Genomic DNA, 20528 nt, shown 5'->3' on the forward strand with positions numbered 1-20528 from the left:
ACACACCGGGGGCTCCCACTCGGTACGAGGACCATGTATTAACGATATGAAACTTTAATCACAGTGGAGAAACTGGGTGAATTAGAAAAAGACAGAAGACCGCACACCCGGTAAAGCTAGTATTTAGCCGCGCGTGGCTCCAAGCAGTGTTGCTGCAGCTGTAGAGGGAGGCAGAGTCAATCCATCCTCTTCACTGGGAAGAAATTCCCACTGAATGAATTAGGTGCAGGAATTTATGGGCAGTTATTGGTTTTAGAGAAGCTCCCGACAGCTCATTTCTGGGACGGAGACGGGGCAACGAGGCAACGTGGCAACGTGAAGGCAGAGACGGATGTACCGGAACTTTTAGTCTGAGAGCCGGTATTTTCTGCCGGTACCGGGAACTCTTTTAGCTTGGACCTTATTTATTCTATGTACCAAAAAAACACCGCTCACTGCTCTTCTCACTCTCTACATGAAAGGATGAGTTTTCTTATTGTCAACAAATCCCATGAAAACCCCCAAACCAGCGACGAATGTGCCCGACTAACAAGCACTGTGTGTGTATCTAAAGCCCGATACATCTCCATATATCCACTGTTCCTGCACTAACATGGACACACACGCTGTAGTTTATTTAGACTTAGTCCCACACACACACACACACACACACACACACACACACACACACACACACACACACACACACACACACACACACACACCAAATGTGGATTAATCCACCGCTGAAAATAGTGCCCAACCGATGTGGGCACTATTGGCCTCCCATTTGTTTGATATAAAAGTACAGTGAGCAGCCGTATTAGGGAAGTTATACATATTTATATATATTATATATATTTTTGATGTGTCTGAAAGATTCAGGCCTTCGGCGGGAACCAGCGAGACACAGACGGAGCAGGGAAGTCAGAAAGCGTGGACAGACGAATTGACACATTGCTGGTTTTGGTCTCTTCATGGAATTAGGTGACAATAAGAAAACGTGCGTAAGCCACGTCCTTCAAGGTTTCGAGCCCGGACTGGTCCTCCGTCGGGTACGGAGTTCCAACAGGCGCCAGGTGGGTGTCCATGGAGGGATCGTCCCACCCGACGCCCACGGGCCTATGGCCAGCTTTGCCGAGAACGTCGGCGACGGGTGCAAGCGTCGGTTCTGCAAGAACTGGTTACGAGTCCAAGAAGAAGGCTTTCACCAAATTCTGAGATGATGCCGACAGGACGTCACACAGCTGTGGGAATCAGCAACGACCATTATCAAAGCCATAAATACACTGGCAGTTTTATCGTCTACCAATGCTGAGCTGTGTAGAGATTTACAGTTACCTTCAAAAAGGATTCCTTTTCCCACCGTTGACTGTCTTCTTACAGACACCGTGCGTATATGTTAAATTCAATTCATGTACTCTTTGACATGTGTTTGAACATTGTCAAAGCAGTTTTTCCCCCCCGGCAGCTCACGGTTACAGTCGGTCTGACGTGATGTGAACACAGAAGCCAGCACAAGCCTCACGATGAAGGCGGCGATTTTTGTCAATAACTAGCTCCGATGTGTGTTTTCTGATTCTACATATGTTAAATATGCAAGATACAACATGTAAATAAGACTGGATATGGATCAAAGTGTCCTTTTTTTCTTCCACTTTTGATGCCTTTCCAGTGCTAAACACGTCCCAGACCTGCCTCTGTAAGGAATGCTGACACGAGACGAAACTGACGTCCGTCTTCTCCAATGTCCCTGGGCAACATGGCAAACAAACAACACGCCAAAATCTTCTCTTCAAAACAGACATTTCTGGCAGTAAAAGCGCAAAACACACAGTCCCGAGTCTGTCGCTCACTGACCAGAGACTCTGATAAGAGATTTGGGGCAGCAAGGGGAGGAAGAAGAGGGGTCAGCGATCGGTCCGTAAGACTGTGACACGCTGTACTGTCATAACACCAAACAAACACAACCACTGTACAGACTGACAGACAGGGTATGGTGCTGCGGAGGTTTTGGGAGGAGTGTCTTCTGTGACCAAACCATGTCCTGCAGTATATAGTTGAGGAAAACAGTGGAGTACGGTCAAATACACATGAATGGACTAGAGGAAGGGGGGGTCCACTCAAATACAGATGTGCCACAGAATCTGTTTTGAGCTGTAGGTAAAGTTGGTTTAGCAGAATCAGGTCTGCCCGTGTGAAGCGCCAGCCAGTGGCTCTATTGCTCGGATGGAGAACTACAGCACCGACGACTCGTTGCCTTTCAGAAGAAGAGGCACGATGTCCACATCGTCCTGTGCTCCGTCCGACCCGGCTGGACGTCACCGGTAAGAAGATTTGCAGTGACGTTTTCTGAAAACGTCCCAACTTTTGCTTGATGGTTTGACTCAGAACTTTGTACAGACATTCATGGTCCCAAGAGGATAAATCCCACTGAAACTTTTTGTTTTTTGAGGCTGACGATTTGTGCTTTATTGAAGTATCCTCACAAATATCGGATGGATCGCTGGTCATTCGTGTCCCCCTCAGGATGCACCGTAATATTTTTAGTGATCGTCTGAGTTTTCGTTTAACGCCAACATCACATAAATATAGTAAAAAATTTCAGTTTTGTCCGATACTTTGGTAACGGCAGATGTTCTCTCCAAATACAGTTACAGCATGAGCCTGTTGCTGCAGGAGAGTGTTGCATTATGGGTTGTTTGCGTCTGTCCATCCGTGTTGCGCCGTCCAGAGTTAGTCAGCCTGGAAAATGTCAGGTAAACTCAGTTTAACTTGCGGGAGCTTTGAGTTTTCTCGCGCTGCACTTTTGTCTCAGGATCCCGTTTTGTGGTTCAAAATATTTTAACCCAACCCACCTCCCAACATACACTCACATAAACACACACACACACACACACACACACACACACACACACACACACACACACACACACACACACACACACACACACACACTCTTTGCTGTGACCTGAAAAGAATGAATTTCCAATACTGTCTGGAATTAGAGGGGTCCCTTAAAGGATTTAATACTGCATTTCCATTTCCAAGTTGAGGAACAGATGGAAAAAAAACAGAAAAACAGTCAGACAGTCTGAGATATCCTGTGTTGACATTTCATGTTTTCAGTGCCTGAGCCTGAGTCGCAGTTCATGTAGTTTATGTTTGTGTTTCAAAGGGCGTCTGGCCTCTGTTTACACACCACAACATGCAGGGGACTCTGCAGTCTTCAGCAATTATTGTCCAACCGTGGGTCACTAAATCTTAATGTGGATCAATCCGAGCAACTGAAGTAAATTCAATTTTCCTCATTTCCAAAGCAGTTTGAATTAAATTGTCTGGATGTTGTGGCATTAAAGGGCATTTATTGCATTTCAAAGAAACATACAGTTTAGACAAGAACAGAGCAACGAGGGATATTAAAAACAACAGCAAGAGACAGGAAAAATGAAAATACCTGCAGTACATGCAGAATGGCAACACGTGATTGTGTAGCAACATAATACTCGTGTAATCATTACAAACTATTAACTTTAAAATAATGTCGGAAAACCATACAAAATAGAGAAAAGATGAACCAGCAAAGTTAAAAGCAGAACTAAATGAAAGACCTGGGGAAAAAAAGATTTGGCAAACAGCTCAGCTCTGTTTGTATTTCAAAGTGCAGCATTGTGTGTGTGTGTGTGCGTGTGTGTGTGTGTGTGTGTGTGTGTACAGTCACTAAAGGCGACTTGTGAGTCTCTCAGTCACTAAATTAACGGACACGTTGACGTAACAAACAACAGAAAACTCTATCAGTCAATAACCCCGGTATCCTGACACTGGCCCTTTTCTTCTTTTTTGCGGCTTCAGACTCGGTCTCCAGGTTAATATTAGAACCAGGTTTAGTTTAGAGGAGTAGTTCGGAATCTTGGTTTCATTACAAAACTTTATCGCTGAAACAAATGTACGTTTTCACATCTGTGTTAAACAAGTGAGATCCAATGTATTGATTAGCGAGCGGTAGGGCTGTTGGTAGGTGTAGTCCTGAACATTGGACAGAGCCGGGCTGGCTGTCTCCCGCTGCCTCCAGTCTTTATGCTAAGCTAGGCTAAACCACGTTCTGACCCCCGCTCCGTACTCATGTTAGCTAGTGCGCCAACATGACATTTACGGTCCTCTCATCTACGTCTCAGCACAAAAGTCAATTGACCCGTTTACCAAACCAACTATTCTGTTAAGGTTAGGGAGTGGACTATGTCAACGAGGGTCCTCGCAAGTAGAGCCGGGCAATTGTGTGCGTAGGTACACGTGTTGTGTGCTTGTGTGCACAACAGCGTGTTTTTTGTACGACAGAGTTCATCCTCTGTGTAATTTTGAACGTGTGTATCTACATTCGTATGTGCTTGTGCCGAGGTGAAATAGAGGGACAGAGGGAGAACAAGAGATTTCATAACATGTTTGTTGACTTTCATCGTGACCCAGTAACCCACAGCTGATATCAGTCAGACCAGGTAGACACACACACGCACACGCACACAGGCGGGATCATAAATCCTCATTCAGGCTGAATTTACTCAGGAACTAAAAATCTGCAAGTAAAAAATCAACATTTTCACACAGGTGACAACTCAACTGTCCCTGCAGCTCCATTGAGGAGTTCGCCAATTTTCTCATTAATGGCCACATGCACATATCCGTACTGTGGCGGCACTTCCGACTATTTTAATTTTAGCTGTAATGTGCAGTCGTTGTCGTGTGCGCCAAAATCCTCCAGGAGGCGTCTGTAAGCCACGTGGCTGGACCCCACGTAAAAACACCACTGGGATCCTCCCGGCGCTGGCACGATGATACAGTAGCCAGTTCTCCACGGGAGCTGATCAGAAGAGCAGGTACCGTGCCTGGGTAGCATGACGAGGGGATGCCGGGCACGGGGCTTGGAGCAACATTTGCAGCAGCATGAAATGGGATGTGATCCAAGACTGGATTACCAAACGTAAAATAAATCCCCGGGGCTGCGGAACCCCAGAGGCCCAAAAACCCACAGGGTCACTGCGTGTCGACCGATTTTCATTCATTTGATTAACGGCAAACGTCTTAGACAATTTGTTTGACTAAAGGACAATATCAACACTGCTGCAGTCCTGTCGTATAGAGGGTCTCTTCTTTCCAAAAGTAGTTTTTTAAGACCTTGATTATTTTAGTTTGTGTGATGCTCATGCGCCGCATTTTCCTAAATAAAAAAGTGTGTTTTTTGAGATAACTGAAATCTAATGCATGAACTTACCACAATCGAAAAACAATAAAAAAAGTGGTTGTAGACATTATTTTACAAATATTACAATATTTTACTGTTACCAAGGCAAAATTAAATTGCCCGATTTTTGAAGGGAGTCTGGTGACTTTCTCCCCTTAACACAAGCTTCAGACACATCGTGTTCTCTACTTAAGAGAAAGTCTTGTCTGAAAACGCAACCTCACACGTTCCGCGTGAAGAGAGCATCGGTTCGCTGGATTGTTATCGCAGAGGGCCGCGGTCAGCGTAAGGCCGTGCGACAGGTGTTTCCTCTACTGGGCCCCCCTGCTCTGTGTTAATCTGCGCCGTAAAAAGGAAATAAATGATCCAATTTTTATCAGCAGCGGGGAACCAGTCAGCTTTCATCTTGTCTGGGCAGCCATGGAGGGTAGAAAAGTGAGGGAGCCGCATGGGAAATCACCGTGTTCCCACTGACACTAAATATCTCAACATGTTCAGTCTGCCCAGACCCCAAGTGGATACAGGAGAATAGAATAAGACAAGACTTTAAAGTGCACAGAGACGTAGGAGAGAGCAAAAATGAAACTTTACTCTCTGAACAAAGCTGGGTAAAATGTCACCGATCAAAGGTTTAAACGCACACACACAAACACACACACACACACACCACCCTGCCCTGCCGTCTGATTGGCTGTGACACGTGAGACCGGGAGGCCCAGCCCACACTCCCGCAGGCAGGTGAAGGAGCGGAGGATCGGGCTGAGGGGTCAGTTCACCTCTCGGTTCTCACGGCAGCCTGCGGGACGGCGGCGCAGCCGGGCGTGTGGTTTGGGGAGAACCGTCGAGCGTGATGACGGAGCAGTGCCCGAACCAGCAGACGTCTGAGGAAGACGCCAGGAAGTGTGACGGAGGAGCCACAAAGCACGAGGAGAGGGAGTCCCAGTGAGTTCCTGAGTACAAACGGGGTCAAAGAGAAGATGTCTAGATTCTGAAGCAATACAGATAATGGTGCTGAGCGGACTGGCAGCTGCAATAGGCCTTGTAGTCTTTTTATTGGTAGTGGTGTTGCGGTACTATCGGTAATAGTGCCTCTGTTGGTGCTGAAACAATCTGCTGTCAATTGACTCGTCAACTGATAGAAAATTAACCACCAAAAATTCTGATAGATCAGATCATTTACTTTCTAGTTCCAGCTCCTCAGACGTGAGATTTGCTGTTTTTTCTTTCTCGTATAACATTGCAAACTGGATATATTTGAATTTTGGACAAAACAAGTAAAACTGGAGACATCACCCCGCGGCTCTTTTCTCTATCAGTAATGAAAATAAGCCTGAGTTGCAACTAGACCCTGATAAATCGGCCGAAATGAGCTCAACAAAGATATTATTAACTCTTATCTGTGTGTACAGTATGTGGACTGATAAGTAATAGAAATCGGTATAGTAATGTCAGAGATACGGGGTGATTAAGGTCGTTTGGAAACGGTGTCTCCATTACAGAGTTTGTTCACCAGAGAGAACCGACAAGTTTGTTTTTACACAGTAAAAACGCGGCTCATGTCGGGCTCTACTCTTTAAGAACCGAATATAAGGGATACTTAACAAAAATCATTCTTCGTGTAAAAAAAAAAAGAAAGAAAAAGAATATCAGATCGTATAGATTTTTAATTTTTGACTTTGAAATCTCAAATTTTGATACTGGCTTCAAAAATGTAGTGGGGCTCCAGCCGCCACACAAAACGTTATATTCCGTAATATGTGTCTACATTTCATCAACATTGGGAACGAGACTCTATACGGGGTTATCTAATCTGCAGCGGCAGTAAATCCTTACACTGACATTTGATTGGATGGATGGAGGTTTTTTTAATTTAAAAACCAACAACAAAAGTCGACTGTGTGAATGTGGTTGATCAAGCTGAATGAGACCCCATGTGGCTTCCACTTCGTCAGGTATCTCAGTAAACAGAATGGAGTCAGTTCCGTCCTGCACCGAACCTCTAATTTACATTGTTACCTCGCAGGATGTGGAACATTTGTCCATTGACTCCACTGACAATCAAAAGGACACCCCACCGATTTTACACGTGAAGATGACTCGTTGTGGTTGTTATAACTCATCCTGTGAAATCAGTTGTAATGTCTTTTGTGGCAGGGCCTGATTAACCCACCAGGGGGCAAAAAGAGGGGGCAACAAGCCCCTTCCAACCCCGGCGTCTCTCCCATTCACTAAAAGCACAGTTCATACTGTGGCCTGGAAGACTGAGTTGCCTTAGAACTAGATTTTAAGTGGGGGCCCCTCTAAAAGATGGCAACAGCTCAGGTGCTCGGGCCTTAAGGCTCCTATCATTTCAGTCTGCATTGTGATTTAGTGGTGGCTCCGTTATTTAAAGAACAAAAATGTCAATTTTACAGATTTACCGCAAACTAATTGCACCACGGTGAACACGTGGTCTTCAGGGTCCCTTGTGGACCTATGGACGTGGAGACTGAAACCTTTTTTTAAAAGGGAGCCGGGCTGCATTGCAAACTGAATCTGTGTATTAATAGTGTGTTTACGAGGCAGGGTGGGTCCTACAGTTGACCCCATTAACCCATATGGATTAAAAGTCGGGATCTCTCTCTCTCTGCTGCACAGATCTGTTGACCATTCTTCTCTAATCTGTCTCTTTAGCTGTCCAACTTCATGCAAGTGCAATACCCAATGACCCCTGCATTTCCAACTCTATATCTGCTCTTATTCTGCTCTCTCTAGCTTCCCCTGCTGGCTTTTGCTGCTAAATAAGAAAGCACTTTTCTTTTAACTGACCATTAATCCCTTCTTGTCTGCAGTTCAGATTTAGAGAACGTGGCCGAGGAGCGTCAGAGAAATGGGAGGACGGACAGCGAGCCTCTGCAGGCCGCTGATCAGGAGCAACGGGGGCTCTCAGGCAGGAGGAAGCCGGTGTTAGTCAGGTGAACACCAGGATACGTTTCTGTGTTGTTTGTTTGTTCAAAATTTTTCTTGTTGTTGTTGTTGTTGTTGGTCTCTTGTTTCATTTTTTAACGAATCAAGACTTACATTGGATGCTTACAGTGCACGGGATGCTAACAAATGCATCTGGATTCTGTTAAAGAGGTTTTTATTGTTGACTCTTGAGGCAGCGGCTGAAATATCTCATCACAAAATAAAGAATAATGTGTGGCGCTCATATCTATCTTCTAAGACCCAAATTCTAATTGACAATTGGGCCCCCTGATGTTAAGACGGCTTTTTCTAGACTAAAGTGTTGGATAAATGGACCAACCAACATTATAATCTTTCCCATTAAATGTGAATTAATCCGTTTTTTTTTTTTAAACAAACTCTGCTAAACCCACCGTCCACTACCTGCCCAGTAGCAAACAGCAGACAGACACAGTCAGAGAGCAGCTGGTGAACACGGTGGAGCATTTAGCAGCTAAAGAGCCAGATGTTTCCCTCGGGAGCGGGAGGAGACCAAAACCAGAGCTAAAAGAGAGCGAGTACTGGACCTAGATTCATCCAGTGACAGAGACGCCAGATCCAGATGAATAGTAATGTTGGTCTGTGTCTGTGTACACTGTGTAAAGTGGTGTCTGGGCGACTGTCCACTCGCTCTGCATCAAGATTAATTAATGAAGCTTTAAAAGGTCCCTTAAACTCCGTTTTAGACTAGTGTCATATAAATAAACAGTATATAGGTATTATATAAATACATTTGAATTAGCGTACAAGGGGTCACAGACAGACATGAAATGTCATGTAAGGAGTAATATATGATGGTGAGTATATGATGTCATCTTTGATGCATAATAAGTGAATTCCTCTCTGTGTGTACTGATTTTGTCATCTGCAGGTCAAAGACCTTTGACCACACTCAGCTGACTCACGTCCAGACAGTCTCAGACTCCAAGATAGAGAGGAAGAAGTCTCACTACAGCCAGGTGAGCTGTCAGGAAGTAAACTCTGGTACATATTTTGTTACGCCTGTAAACGTCACGGCACGGGAGCCTTTTTTTCCCCCCCCCGGCTGAGTGATATCAGAGGTCATTTCTGGCAACTGGCTTTTTTCCACAACCTCGTTATCTCACTGATGATCACTGACACGGTCACCAAGCGTCAGGATGAGCAGCTTGTGGGTCGTGCCGGTCTGGATGTCAGCCCTCCTTCTAGCCTGAGAGAGGGCTTCCTACACCTCTGTGAATTAAAACGTTTTGTTCAACAGTAATATTACTGCACTCAACCATTATGAATGTTATACTCATGTAGAGGTCTGTCAGGTGACATTCGGGTGTAGCTTTCTACAAAGTGCGATCTTTAGCTTCAGATAACTGTTAGTGGGGAACATGGCGTAAAGCTCTGATTGTACATCTCTTATTGAAATGCACCTGCGTAGCCGTGGTTGACTTCTCTCCTTCGGCATGTATCACTGAAGGCTTGAAGCTTTGGCCTTTTTTTTTTTTTTTCTCAGACGTGCCCACGATTCACATGGGAGAGAGACTTTTACCGCGGGAGCCCTGGATGCCAAATACCTCGTTTTCTTAACGCTACAGTTCTCTCGAATCCCAAAATGTGTTCAGTTTCAAAACTAGCAGTGAGCGAAGGAAAAGTTTGGGTATTTCTTTACCTGCACAGCGCCGCGTGTTACAAAGCCACAGACTGGAAGCTCCAACTTTACTGAGTATCTTCGTCCCATGACAGACTAATGTCATGTTTTTTACCGTGGAGTGTATTAATATAATACCACATGTCTGTCATCCTTTTACTTTAATTGACATTGATGTGACTTGGGATCAGATCTAATATTGATATTTACGCTAATAAGTAATATTTACTCAGCCTTTGCAGTATGCCTGTGTGAGCATTTTACTGTGTCCTAACTGTGTGTGTGTGTGTGTGTGTGTGTGTGTGCGTGTTGTGTTTCAGCTCTCAAAGAGCAACTGCCAGTACCATAAAATATTTAAGGAGATCAGCAAAGAGGAACAGCTCAGACAGAGTAAGTCTTTCATGCTCACAACTGTCCGCTCCACCTTAAATACTGAATGAGGGATTAGGTAACAGTTGAAAATTTGATACCAGCGAGCTGTTTGTTAAACACTACATGATGATTTAATCCTTATGACAAAGTAAATATAAATTCAGCAATAACTGTTCAATTCCAATCCATTGCAGTCAATTAGGCTAAAAGTAAATAACTGAACATCACTTTGCCTGTTTAAATAAAATGTTTTTATCTCTTAAAATCTTTATATTCAAATAAAAATAGATCTCGTTGAGCTCTGTCCTTTTTTGGATCCCAACAACGTATTATATAACGTCTCTTTTCTGTCTCTTTTCCGCTAAACTATCGCTTTAAAAAATGAGGTGTTTTGCAGTTGCCCCTCAGTCACCTGACGTTATTTACCTGGTTGTCAGGTTACACCTGTGCTCTGCAGAAAGACATCCTCTACCAGGGACGAATGTTTGTCTCCGACCACTGGATCTGCTTCCATTCTAAGGTGTTTGGCAAAGACACAAAGGTACTGTAAACGGGGACAGAGTTGCCTGTTACTGCAAAGGTCTGTTTTTCTTTATGCCAGGAAATGCTGTTTTTGGTGTCATGCACATCAAGCCGCGACATCGCTGTGGAAAAGCAATCAAAAGTTTTCCCTCTCAGAGGTCTCTGGTGCAGAATCCTCAGACTATCTCACTTCTGTCTCTTGTTTCCATTTCAAAGTCTAAAACGGAGACTTTGCAGTGTTACAGTGTCTGTATTGTAACCATCTTATGTAATAAGGCTGAGTGTTATCGCTTCGTTGTGGCAACTACAGTGAGGTGCCAACGGAGATGTTGGTTTAAATTATCAACACTTACCTGGAGCAGCTTCACAGAAAACTTTGAAGTATTCTCTATGGTGCAGGAGACGGTTGACAGGAAACATACATTTTTATTTAAATGTATTTTGTATATTTTCTGTTTGAAACTAAAGAACAACTAAACAGATAATAAAGAAGTGATTGTGGTGCAACAAAGATGAGACATTTTTCAATGTCATTTAATTTTATTTAACCCTTATTTTACTTTTATGGTCTCTTCAGTTCCAGATATCTAATTCTTGAGAGTTCTGGTGAAAATTTGAAAACGGTTTACATAGATTAAGTTTAATGCAGTTTAACACTATCAAAAATATAGTAAACAAAAAAAAAAAAAAACAACAACCCAAAAACCGGAAAAGACACCATATTACTAGGCAGCCTGGATTTACACAAAAAAGGGCAAAAAGAAAAAAAGAGGTCAATATGAGGTGAATTCGTGTAATAGATTAAATGGGTGAGAAGCCGGTGAGGGATCATGTCCTGTACTAGTGACACCTACTGGTCAGCGACTGCAGTGCAGAGAGCAGGACTTTACAAAAAAGGAAAAAAAATTTGGCTCTATGACAATTATTTGTGCATCCTTGTGAGACGGGTGGTGCCAGAAGATAAGTGTCCTCACTCTGACTACTTGTGGAGCCAGCTGCTGTGCTGACTAACCGCTGACATGCTAGCACGCGTGTGCCACAATAGTCCACCGGCCAAGCCAAGCTACCTGCTAATGTGCAGGATGGCTAGCTTGGTCACTAACGAGCCAAATAACACGGTTAATTCAAGAAACATCTCTCTATCAAATCCTTCACGAACGACTGAATATAGCCTTGTCAAAACGGTCATGTTACATGGATGCATAGTCAGACGTGTTAGCACGTGAAGCCTGCGCTTCCAGTCTGCAGGGGCAAACATTTTGAGCTGCACATGGACCCACGTGTACATGACGAGTACATGACGTAGCAGCGAGGGTCCACGTGATGTAAACTTCATCATCTACTCATGATGAGGAAGTTTACATCGCGTGGACCCTCGCTGCTACGTGGACCTACAAACTATAATTTAAGCTTTATAAATGGCCTCAGACCGCGTGGCATGTCTTTTGTGAAGTGGTTTTTAGTCCAGAGTTCATCGAAGCTGAACTTGACGCGCGTTTACCTCGCCCCTTAGAATGAATATGCTGACGTCAGTTCCCTTAAAATGAACTGATTTTACCCACAAATTCTGCTGATTGAAATGCTGGCGTGACCAGGCCTTTGATGATAACTTGTACCCCTTCTCTAGTCTGGACTGTTCCACATCTGCTACATTGTGGAGAACATCTGGATCTATCACTCTGGGTTGAGAAAAAAAAAACTAGTGTTCGTGTGTGTCTATGGCAATGGTTGGGGCTGTGAGAGGTCCATGACGCGGTGAAACAGCCCTTCATATACCCGAATCCTTTTATATGATGAGGTTTCAAAGCCCTTATGACAGTGATACTGTACCAACAGAGAGCAGACTAGTCCCTGCAGGGCTCAGCTTTTCATCCTGGTGTTTGTTCGTCCCAGATCGCCATCCCAGTCGTGTCCGTCACTCACATCAAGAAGACCAAAACCGCCATCCTGGTGCCAAACGCTCTGGTGATCGCCACCGCAAATGACAGGGTGAGAGAGTAAGACCCACCGTTTTCCTCTCAACAAGGTTTTATCCAAGCAGAACGTAACTCTACTTGTTTGGGCACTTGTTCATGTGGAAGATGTTCTGAAATCCATCTATTTGAGCATGAAAAACATTACAGTGCTTGCAGATAAGCCGAGTCTGTTCACTGAAAGTTTCCAACAACTGTCCAATCCACATCCATCACTAAACAAAACCTGTTAGCTTTGCTGTATGCAGTAAAACTGCTGTGTTATTTGTTGCAGTACGTGTTCGTGTCCCTCCTGTCCAGAGACAACACCTACAAGTTCCTGATGTCCGTCTGTCTTCACCTGGAGGTAGGACAGATTTCCCACATGCGGCCATGTACTGCAGTATATACCCGAGTAGTTATTCAATCCCAGGTGAAAATCTGTAAACTCCTGAACTGAGACGTAAATGATGACTGAGTACAGCTGACATCTTTGTCCTTTTTTGTCTCTTTTTGAAGTTTCATCTGGTCTTTTCTCAGATTTGGGGTAATGATATTGGACTATATGAATATTACAGATTCAAAATTGACATAAATTGACATTGCTTGACAATAGCAAGTTTTTTAAAACCCCTAAATTCCACATTTCCTTTTAATCTAGTCTCTTAGCTTGAAGCAAAAGCTTTGCAAAGTTTACTAATTGTGCTTCTATTAAACGCTGTAATCGTTTCTCCCTTTTACAAATTTTGAAAGCTCTGATTTGAAACAGTTGTTTGCCAAGAATTCATACTTTTCTGATATCAACCAGCTTTGGTGAAGTAAACACTTGCAGCATAGAAAACACACTATATCTGATTGTTATAAATATGCATACATGCAGGAGAAGAGTCCATGCAGCAGCCCCATCCCCTCCTCGGGAGAGAACATCTTCAGAGGTCAGAGGTCACCGCTAACGCCTCGCTTTCCTCTGGTGCGTCAAACTCAAACACATCAAAATCCACGGACACATCAACAGCAGCACAGTCTGAGCACTAGCCAGAACAGGAGTACTACTCCGTGTTCGTGTAGCACTACATGTGGTACCACTCTGTAGAACTGTGGTCCAGTCACATCACTCGGTTCTGATTTTACAGAGTTCTTCCCACTGAGGTGTATGGTCATATATGTAGAACTGAAACCATGCGTTGAAAATAGAGGCATGGATCACAGTCCCTAGGTCAAAGGTCCTCAGAGGGGGCCTCATAGCTTGAAAAGGAAGGTAATGCTTTGTAACTGAAACCATATGTTCGTGACAGTTTTTAGGAAAACAACTGTCCTATTTAAGAGTCGGTGGTCAAGCCTGATTTTCAGAGCCGTTCATCGGCTTCACCTCCTCTCACAAGCAGATCTGCAGATGCTCGACTTGACAAAACCTTTAAATGCAATCAAGACGGTGTCAGCGGTGTCTCCTTCATCACCTTCACATCATCATCACCATCTAATTAACTTCACCACCAACTCTGAAAATATTAGGATGCCATGTTTCCACACCTTCCTCATGCAGACATTTTTTCAAATAATAGCTGAGTCGAAGTTGCAAGTAATATCACGGAGGTGTGGTATGTAAGTAAGTGACTCACCGACTGACTGACGTCTTGTCTCTGTGTCCCTGCAGAGTTTTCCAGGTGATTTCAGCGACCTGGATGGAGCAGTGAGACAGAGGAGGCAGGAGATGGAGGAGAGCAGCAGCTCCGACTCCCAGACCCCCGACTACGAGAAGTTAGCAGGTATCACCAGCCAGCCAACAAGTAGGTAGCAGCGTAGCAGCCACAGGCAACAAATGATTGGCTCATATTTTTGCGGATCCACAAATAGGACCTATGAAACCCATCTCTTTTACTCAATTAGAGAACACGTGCCATAAAGACCGAAGATATCTGAACCAGTTTGCATTTCAGCAGCAGAAACAGGGGCTTGAACTTTTGCCGGTTAAATTTTCCTTCTGCATCCTTTACGTCATTTGGTTACATTCATTGTTCAGTTTCCTTCCACGTGACGAACGTACAGTCTTTGAGGATCATTCAACACACCTGAGAATAGCTCGGGAGGAAAGATGAACAGCAGAGGGCCATCATGTGATCCTCTGTTAAACAAGTAGAAAAAGAGAAGGATGGCAGTAGAGTTAATGGCCTATCCAGAGCGAGGATAACACATACTGTAGATAGCAGTACCAGGACAAAGCCAATGTTTTGCTCAAGGACACTTCAGCAGCATGTCATACCTGCTCAAAGTCAGGTTTTCCAGTTGAAAGTCGCCCCACTCACACTGCTCCCACTGCTTCCGTCTCCTCGACGCTGCAGAGTTCCCCGTTCCTCCGTTCCTGAACGTGTTGAAGCACGCGGACAGAGCGGCGCCTCCCGAGCATCCGGAGCATCAGCACAAAGTGAAGAACCAGCATCAGAACCAGCAGAGCTCAGACAACAAGCAGCACGAGACGCACCATGCCGGTAGGACGATCCTTCTGTCTGCACCATCAGCCAGTGTCAAGGTTATAGGGAACAGAGCTGAGAGGTTCTGACCAAATCTGTGAGCCTCCAACTCATGGACGGATTATGACACGACGGACCCATAGGACACAGACATGTAAAGGGTCCCCGACCCCTTCTACATTAGAGCAAGACCCCCAGACTGAAAGAGAACCACATGGCTGTGTGGTTTATGGTCACTTTGTGTTTCTTTGAAGTCATGTTTCTTTTGTGATGGTTTCATGTTCTTTCATGTCTCTCTGGACGTTTTACTGTCTCTCCCTGGTCATTTTGTGCCTCTTTGTGGTCAATTTCCGTCACATTGTGGTTGTCTTGTGTCTTTTTGCTGCTGTTTTGCATCTGTTTTTAGTCATGTTGCATCTCTTTGTGGGACAGTAAACAAAGGGATCTGAATAAATTATGTGGCCCACTTAAAAACCAGTCTTCTGTAACTAGAGAACATTTACCAGTTTAACAAATTGACTTATTTTTTTTTTCTGTTTCCAGAATCAGAGGTGGTGATTGAAAGCAGGACTCTGAAACTAGTTTCTCTCAACACTCTGCTGTTTGTCTACCTGTTTCTGTAGGTTTACTGCCATTCATTCATTCATTCATTCATTCATTCGTCCATTCACTCACTTCTGTCACTCCAAACCTTTGGCTCCATGATTCATCACTGATTGATTGTGTGTGTGTGTGTGTGTGTGTTTTTTTTCAGAGTGTGTGTCCTGGTCTTGTCTTCCTGTTACCTGACCTATAAGATCATCTCGTTGGAGCAGACGCTGACGACGCTCGGCTCCGTCACAGAGTTCACCCACCAGGGGTGAGTCCACAACCCGTCAGAGACACTGGGCTCGTCCAGGAAAAAAGTCCTGGAAAAACCCAGAAAACCAAGCTTGGAAAAAACTCATACAAACCGATGTGGAAGAGCTACAATCATCATTCCTATGTTTTCCTACTCGTCGAAACACCTTACCTAGCAGCCCTTTCAGATATTCACAACAAGAAGCTCCGTCGGGTCTCCCAAGGTTGGCGAGTATCGGCCCAATTAGTCACTCTGCAAAGTTAAAGATAAAATAAGATAAGATACCATTACTGCATATGTTAAAGAGGGCCGAATACATGAGAAGACGCAAGGCTAGCCTCTGTTCCACAGGCTCCTGTAACTCAACGCAGTCTCTCACTTAGCACTTCTTTCATCTGTCTTTATGAAAAAAGGCAGCAGTTCCTGGGGATTACTTTTCATCCGCCACAGCACTTGCTTTTGGAAACTGAAACTTCTGCGAATTTAACAAAGTTAAACAACAATTACTTCACGGGCGCAGAAAAAAGCGACGGTTCCTGAGAAAACGCAGCAGCACAGGGAATTTCGTCTTTGTGACGTTGTTCACAACGTCCATAGCCATAAAATTGACCAACGCTCTCCTCCAAAGTCCCCTCTGTCCTGGGGATTAAGGGAAATGGTGGTCATTAAAGGCCACTAAAAAAATAACAGAAATATTAAATACACAACGATATTAGATTTTTTATTAAAAAAAAAAAAAAAGAAACCAAGAAAAGAAACCATCCTTATCTAGACATATGAAGCGAGCCATATGCCGTACTGCTGAGAAATGCACCATACCAAGGCCGGAGTTTTAGACCACAAATGTCGATGGGATTTTGATTGAGAATTTCTACTCTCTGGAACAGAACCCAGAAGTTCTGGTATCACTTTGGTTCTTTATTAACATCTACTATTTACAACAAAGAGCATGAAAAACAAAAAATAAAAGTAATTAAAAACGTACATACACATGTTCCTTGACACATCTGAACCTTTTCCCAGGATTTTTTTTTTTTTTAAAGTGTTGATGTCAACTATCGTGTGGTTGTTCCAGAAACGACTTTATCCGAGGGAGTGCTGACATGAACTCAGAGCTTTTCTCTGAACTACTGACCATCAACCTGATGAAGCTGGAGAAGGTCAGTCAGTCCGTCAATCTGGGTCTTCCAGGTTCAATATAACATACAGGAAAACCCCCTGATTTTGTTGTTATCCCCATCAACATCCCTCCATTCCACAATTTCCTGTTAATTCATAAATGAAAACCATGTTTAGTTTTGAAACTAACAGTTGCCTGGGGGGAATTCGGGGATTTTTTTGGGAGTATGTCTTGAACAAGACAGTTTTTCAGCGAATTTACAAAAGACTTGAAAGACTGTGAATGAGACTAAAAAGTCCTGGAACTTATTACAATGATTTAAGTTGACAATACATCAATTTCTGCTCCAAATCCATTCATTGTCTATGACCAAAGTATTTATTTATTTTAATTGAAATTAATCTTTAGTTAAATCTCTTTTAACTCAATTAATGCAAATTAATCGGTGGCGGTGGTGGAGGAAGTATTCGGGTAACTGTACTTAATTACAAGCAGCAATACTACGCTGGATACTGTAAATACTCCATTACAGGTACAAGCCCTGCATTCAAAATTTTACTTTGATGAAAATAAACAGGTATTAGGACCAAAATATACTTAAAGTATCAGAAGTAAAAGTACCCACTATAGATGATGGCCCCTATAAGTACTTTAATGTAACGTAGTTAGTTGAGATGGAGCTAATATTAACTGCTTCATATTATTTTGGGTGGTTTAATCTATAATAATGAATTATACTTTATAAACCGATCTCATGTTTTGTATATAACATCTTAATCCGAAAAGTAACTAACAGCTGCAGCTGCCATAAAAAAAAAAAAAAAATGTAGTTGGGTAGTAAGTACAATATTTCCCTCTGAAATGTAGTGGAGGGGAAGTATAAGGCAGCATAAAATGGAAACACTCAGGTGAAGTCCAAATACCTCAAAACTGTCCTGAGTAAATGTACTTAGTTACTTTCTACCACTGGACAGTGGGGGAAATTTGTGTGTGGGTCGTTTTCCCCGTCCACAACATGTGAGTCCACGCCACAGAAACAGAAAAGCTTCGGGACGGGTTTCCAGGGGACCGAGCGTAACCAGACGCCCGTTGCTGTTAATCAAACATTAATAGTCATCGATCTGCTCACAGAGAAGTGTTGACGCCATCGGTAAGAAGAGCTCGTTTCTCATCCGTCACTCGTCCCCTAGCAAGCGAACGCGAGCCCGATCCGACTGGAAATATGAATATTTATCTATGTATGTGAAATTATACCACAGCGACACTATTTTATCTCCAATTTCCAGTTATCTTTGATTACTCTCAAGACACCAACGGCGTAGCCCCCTCCAACCTATTCATTTTATGAGGAACAACACACTCACTTGGTCACCTGACCTACAGTACGTTAACCTTGAGCAAAATGTTTCATCATAATCGGACACTGAATTGGACGGTAAACACACAGCTGAACGACGATAGGCCTCACCGCACAGGAGAGATAGAGCACAGGTTCGCTGATCAGCAAAATAAGAAGCATACAATCAATCGATCAATAAAGAAAATGAAATAAAATAAAGCTAAAGAAAAGAGGGGTTTTTTTTATGTCCTCAGGCGGTTAACTTAGCTCAGCATGAAGACTGGCAGCAGGGGTCCAAATGTCAAAAACACACCTACCAGCACCACTAAAGCTCATTACTTAACACATGTATGTCCTTTGTTTGATATGTACAGGAACAGAAATATGAAAATGATTATTTTAAAGGGGAGTTACACGCTGGAACCATTTCTATACAAAACCGCCAGACGCAGCGACTGTGCACAGCGTCCCGGCGGCTGGTCATCACAGTGAGGCTCCCGGGTTCGGACCAAAACCACCGTCAGTTTTATATTTCTCTTCCCGTACGGATGAAACTAATGAGATACAACATCTTAATTGGTGAGCTTTAGAGGCGCTAGTAGCGCGAAACTAGCAGTCTTTACGCTAAGCTAGGCTACCTGCCCCCCGGCCCCGAGCACCGATGCCGATCCTCTCGTCTCGAAAGGAATCGAACATGTGCATTCACCAAAATGCCGAACTAGTTCTTTAGAAGGATGGAAGGTCAGCAGGCCAGTGAACTATCTTACCTGACTAACTAGAACTACCGACCAACAGTCGTTATCTCTGCCCAGTGAACCAACCTGGATAGCTGCTAGATTTACCGCAACCAACCCCTGTGTAACTGTACATTTTGATTTATACCAGTGGCTATAAAATTACACACACTGACCCCTTAGAAACACACTGACTGTCATCAGATATTGCATTTCGTGAGCACCACATCATAAAGCAAAGAGTTAACAGTTGCAACAACACACAATGTCTGTTCCTCCAGGTGCAGAAGAATCTGCAGAGACTGCTGGACGAAGCCGCCTGACTGTACTGGAAACCAGCGTATTGACATGAAAGCGCTGTATTCAGGTCCGTAAATATGCTGTAAATGTATAGTTTATAATAGCAGAGAGTTACAAACCAACAATACTGGGGTGTGTTGGACTAACATGTAGTAATAGGCTTGATGAGGATGATGCGCAGAAAGACTTTGAATACTGTGAAAGCGTAACCACACACCGGGCTGCTGTTGGAAAGTTTCAAGTCTGTTTCACCTGTAACCGCACCCAGTCGTGGCGTCACGGTGTACCGGCACAGCCCGGAGTACACCTCTACATCACCGCAGCACAGCGGGAAGTTAAACAGGCCACAGCCGGGTTTTCAGCGGGTAGCTCTTAAAAGCGCTGCCTGGCCGGCCTGCGATCAGCGTTTGGTTGGCTGATCGGAAACCAAACTCTCTGGCAGGAACAGCGCTTCAGACGTATTTCCTCTCAACGTAGTGAAAGTCTTCTGACCTCAGCTGGTTTTTTTGGTCGCAGTGACTTCACTGAGGCCTCCCGTTTGGGGTGGTGCACCTCTGAAGAGATCGAGCTACTCAGTGCCGGATTTATCTCCTGTCTTTCACCCGGTTCGGCTGGTCACATTGATATTCTCGGCTGTCTGAAATAGCAAACACATTTCTGTCTACATGAAGACATTTAGGACTTCAAACCAGCTGTGGACTTCAAACCAGAACGTAGATACTCCACAGCCCCTGACAGGGTTTTTCTTATATTTGCCTCATGGTGCCTTGAAGCTGTGCTTACTGTCATTTCTTAAGTGAAATGTAAATGGAAAACGGCATTAAAATGTCATGCAGGAGGTGGTCAGCTGCTACCTCTGCCTCTGCAGCTGTAACCGTGTGTGTAAACGTCGCCAAGCCGATTCCAGTTCATTTACTTTTTTAGTTGAAATCCAAACGATAGACTGTTACGGAGACGAGCGTCACTGTGATTCTGTAAAAATTATACGCAGATTTAATGATGGGATTTTATTTTCCTCTGTTGGGGAATGAAGCTCTTTGTTCGAATAAAGTTTTATTT

At 43.8% G+C, this 20528-nt stretch overlaps 1 protein-coding gene across 7 annotated transcripts; it reads left to right on the forward strand.

Annotated features, from left to right (window-relative positions):
• The first annotated feature begins 1958 nt into the window (after positions 1-1958).
• LOC120805653 (GRAM domain-containing protein 2B) lies at positions 1959-20516 on the forward strand. 7 transcript variants are annotated; one of them, XM_040156082.1, is made up of 14 exons: positions 1959-2306; positions 8047-8169; positions 9072-9159; positions 10142-10211; positions 10580-10734; positions 12609-12704; positions 12963-13034; positions 13548-13637; positions 14322-14454; positions 15007-15153; positions 15679-15754; positions 15890-15994; positions 17052-17136; positions 19451-20516. In XM_040156082.1, the coding sequence occupies exons 1-14, from the start codon at positions 2209-2211 to the stop codon at positions 19490-19492; spliced, it is 1380 nt and encodes a 459-aa protein (XP_040012016.1). In that variant the 5' UTR covers positions 1959-2208; the 3' UTR covers positions 19493-20516. The 7 variants fall into 7 exon arrangements, with proteins under 7 accessions (XP_040012016.1, XP_040012018.1, XP_040012020.1 ...); XM_040156084.1 differs by having other exon boundaries at positions 14322-14433; XM_040156086.1 differs by having other exon boundaries at positions 10631-10734.
• The last annotated feature ends 12 nt before the right edge of the window (positions 20517-20528 follow it).

The sequence above is a fragment of the Xiphias gladius genome, chromosome 19, assembly GCF_016859285.1.
Source record: "Xiphias gladius isolate SHS-SW01 ecotype Sanya breed wild chromosome 19, ASM1685928v1, whole genome shotgun sequence".
Classification (NCBI taxonomy): domain Eukaryota; kingdom Metazoa; phylum Chordata; class Actinopteri; order Istiophoriformes; family Xiphiidae; genus Xiphias; species Xiphias gladius.

Excerpts from the sequence above, each read along its gene's own strand:
- LOC120805653 (XM_040156082.1), top strand. The coding sequence starts at position 2,209 with ATGGAGAACTACAGCACCGACGACTCGTTGCCTTTCAGAAGAAGAGGC. Across the intron at positions 13,035-13,547 it reads CCGTCTGTCTTCACCTGGAG|GAGAAGAGTCCATGCAGCAG; the intron begins GTAGGACAGATT and ends GCATACATGCAG. Across the intron at positions 17,137-19,450 it reads ACCTGATGAAGCTGGAGAAG|GTGCAGAAGAATCTGCAGAG; the intron begins GTCAGTCAGTCC and ends CTGTTCCTCCAG.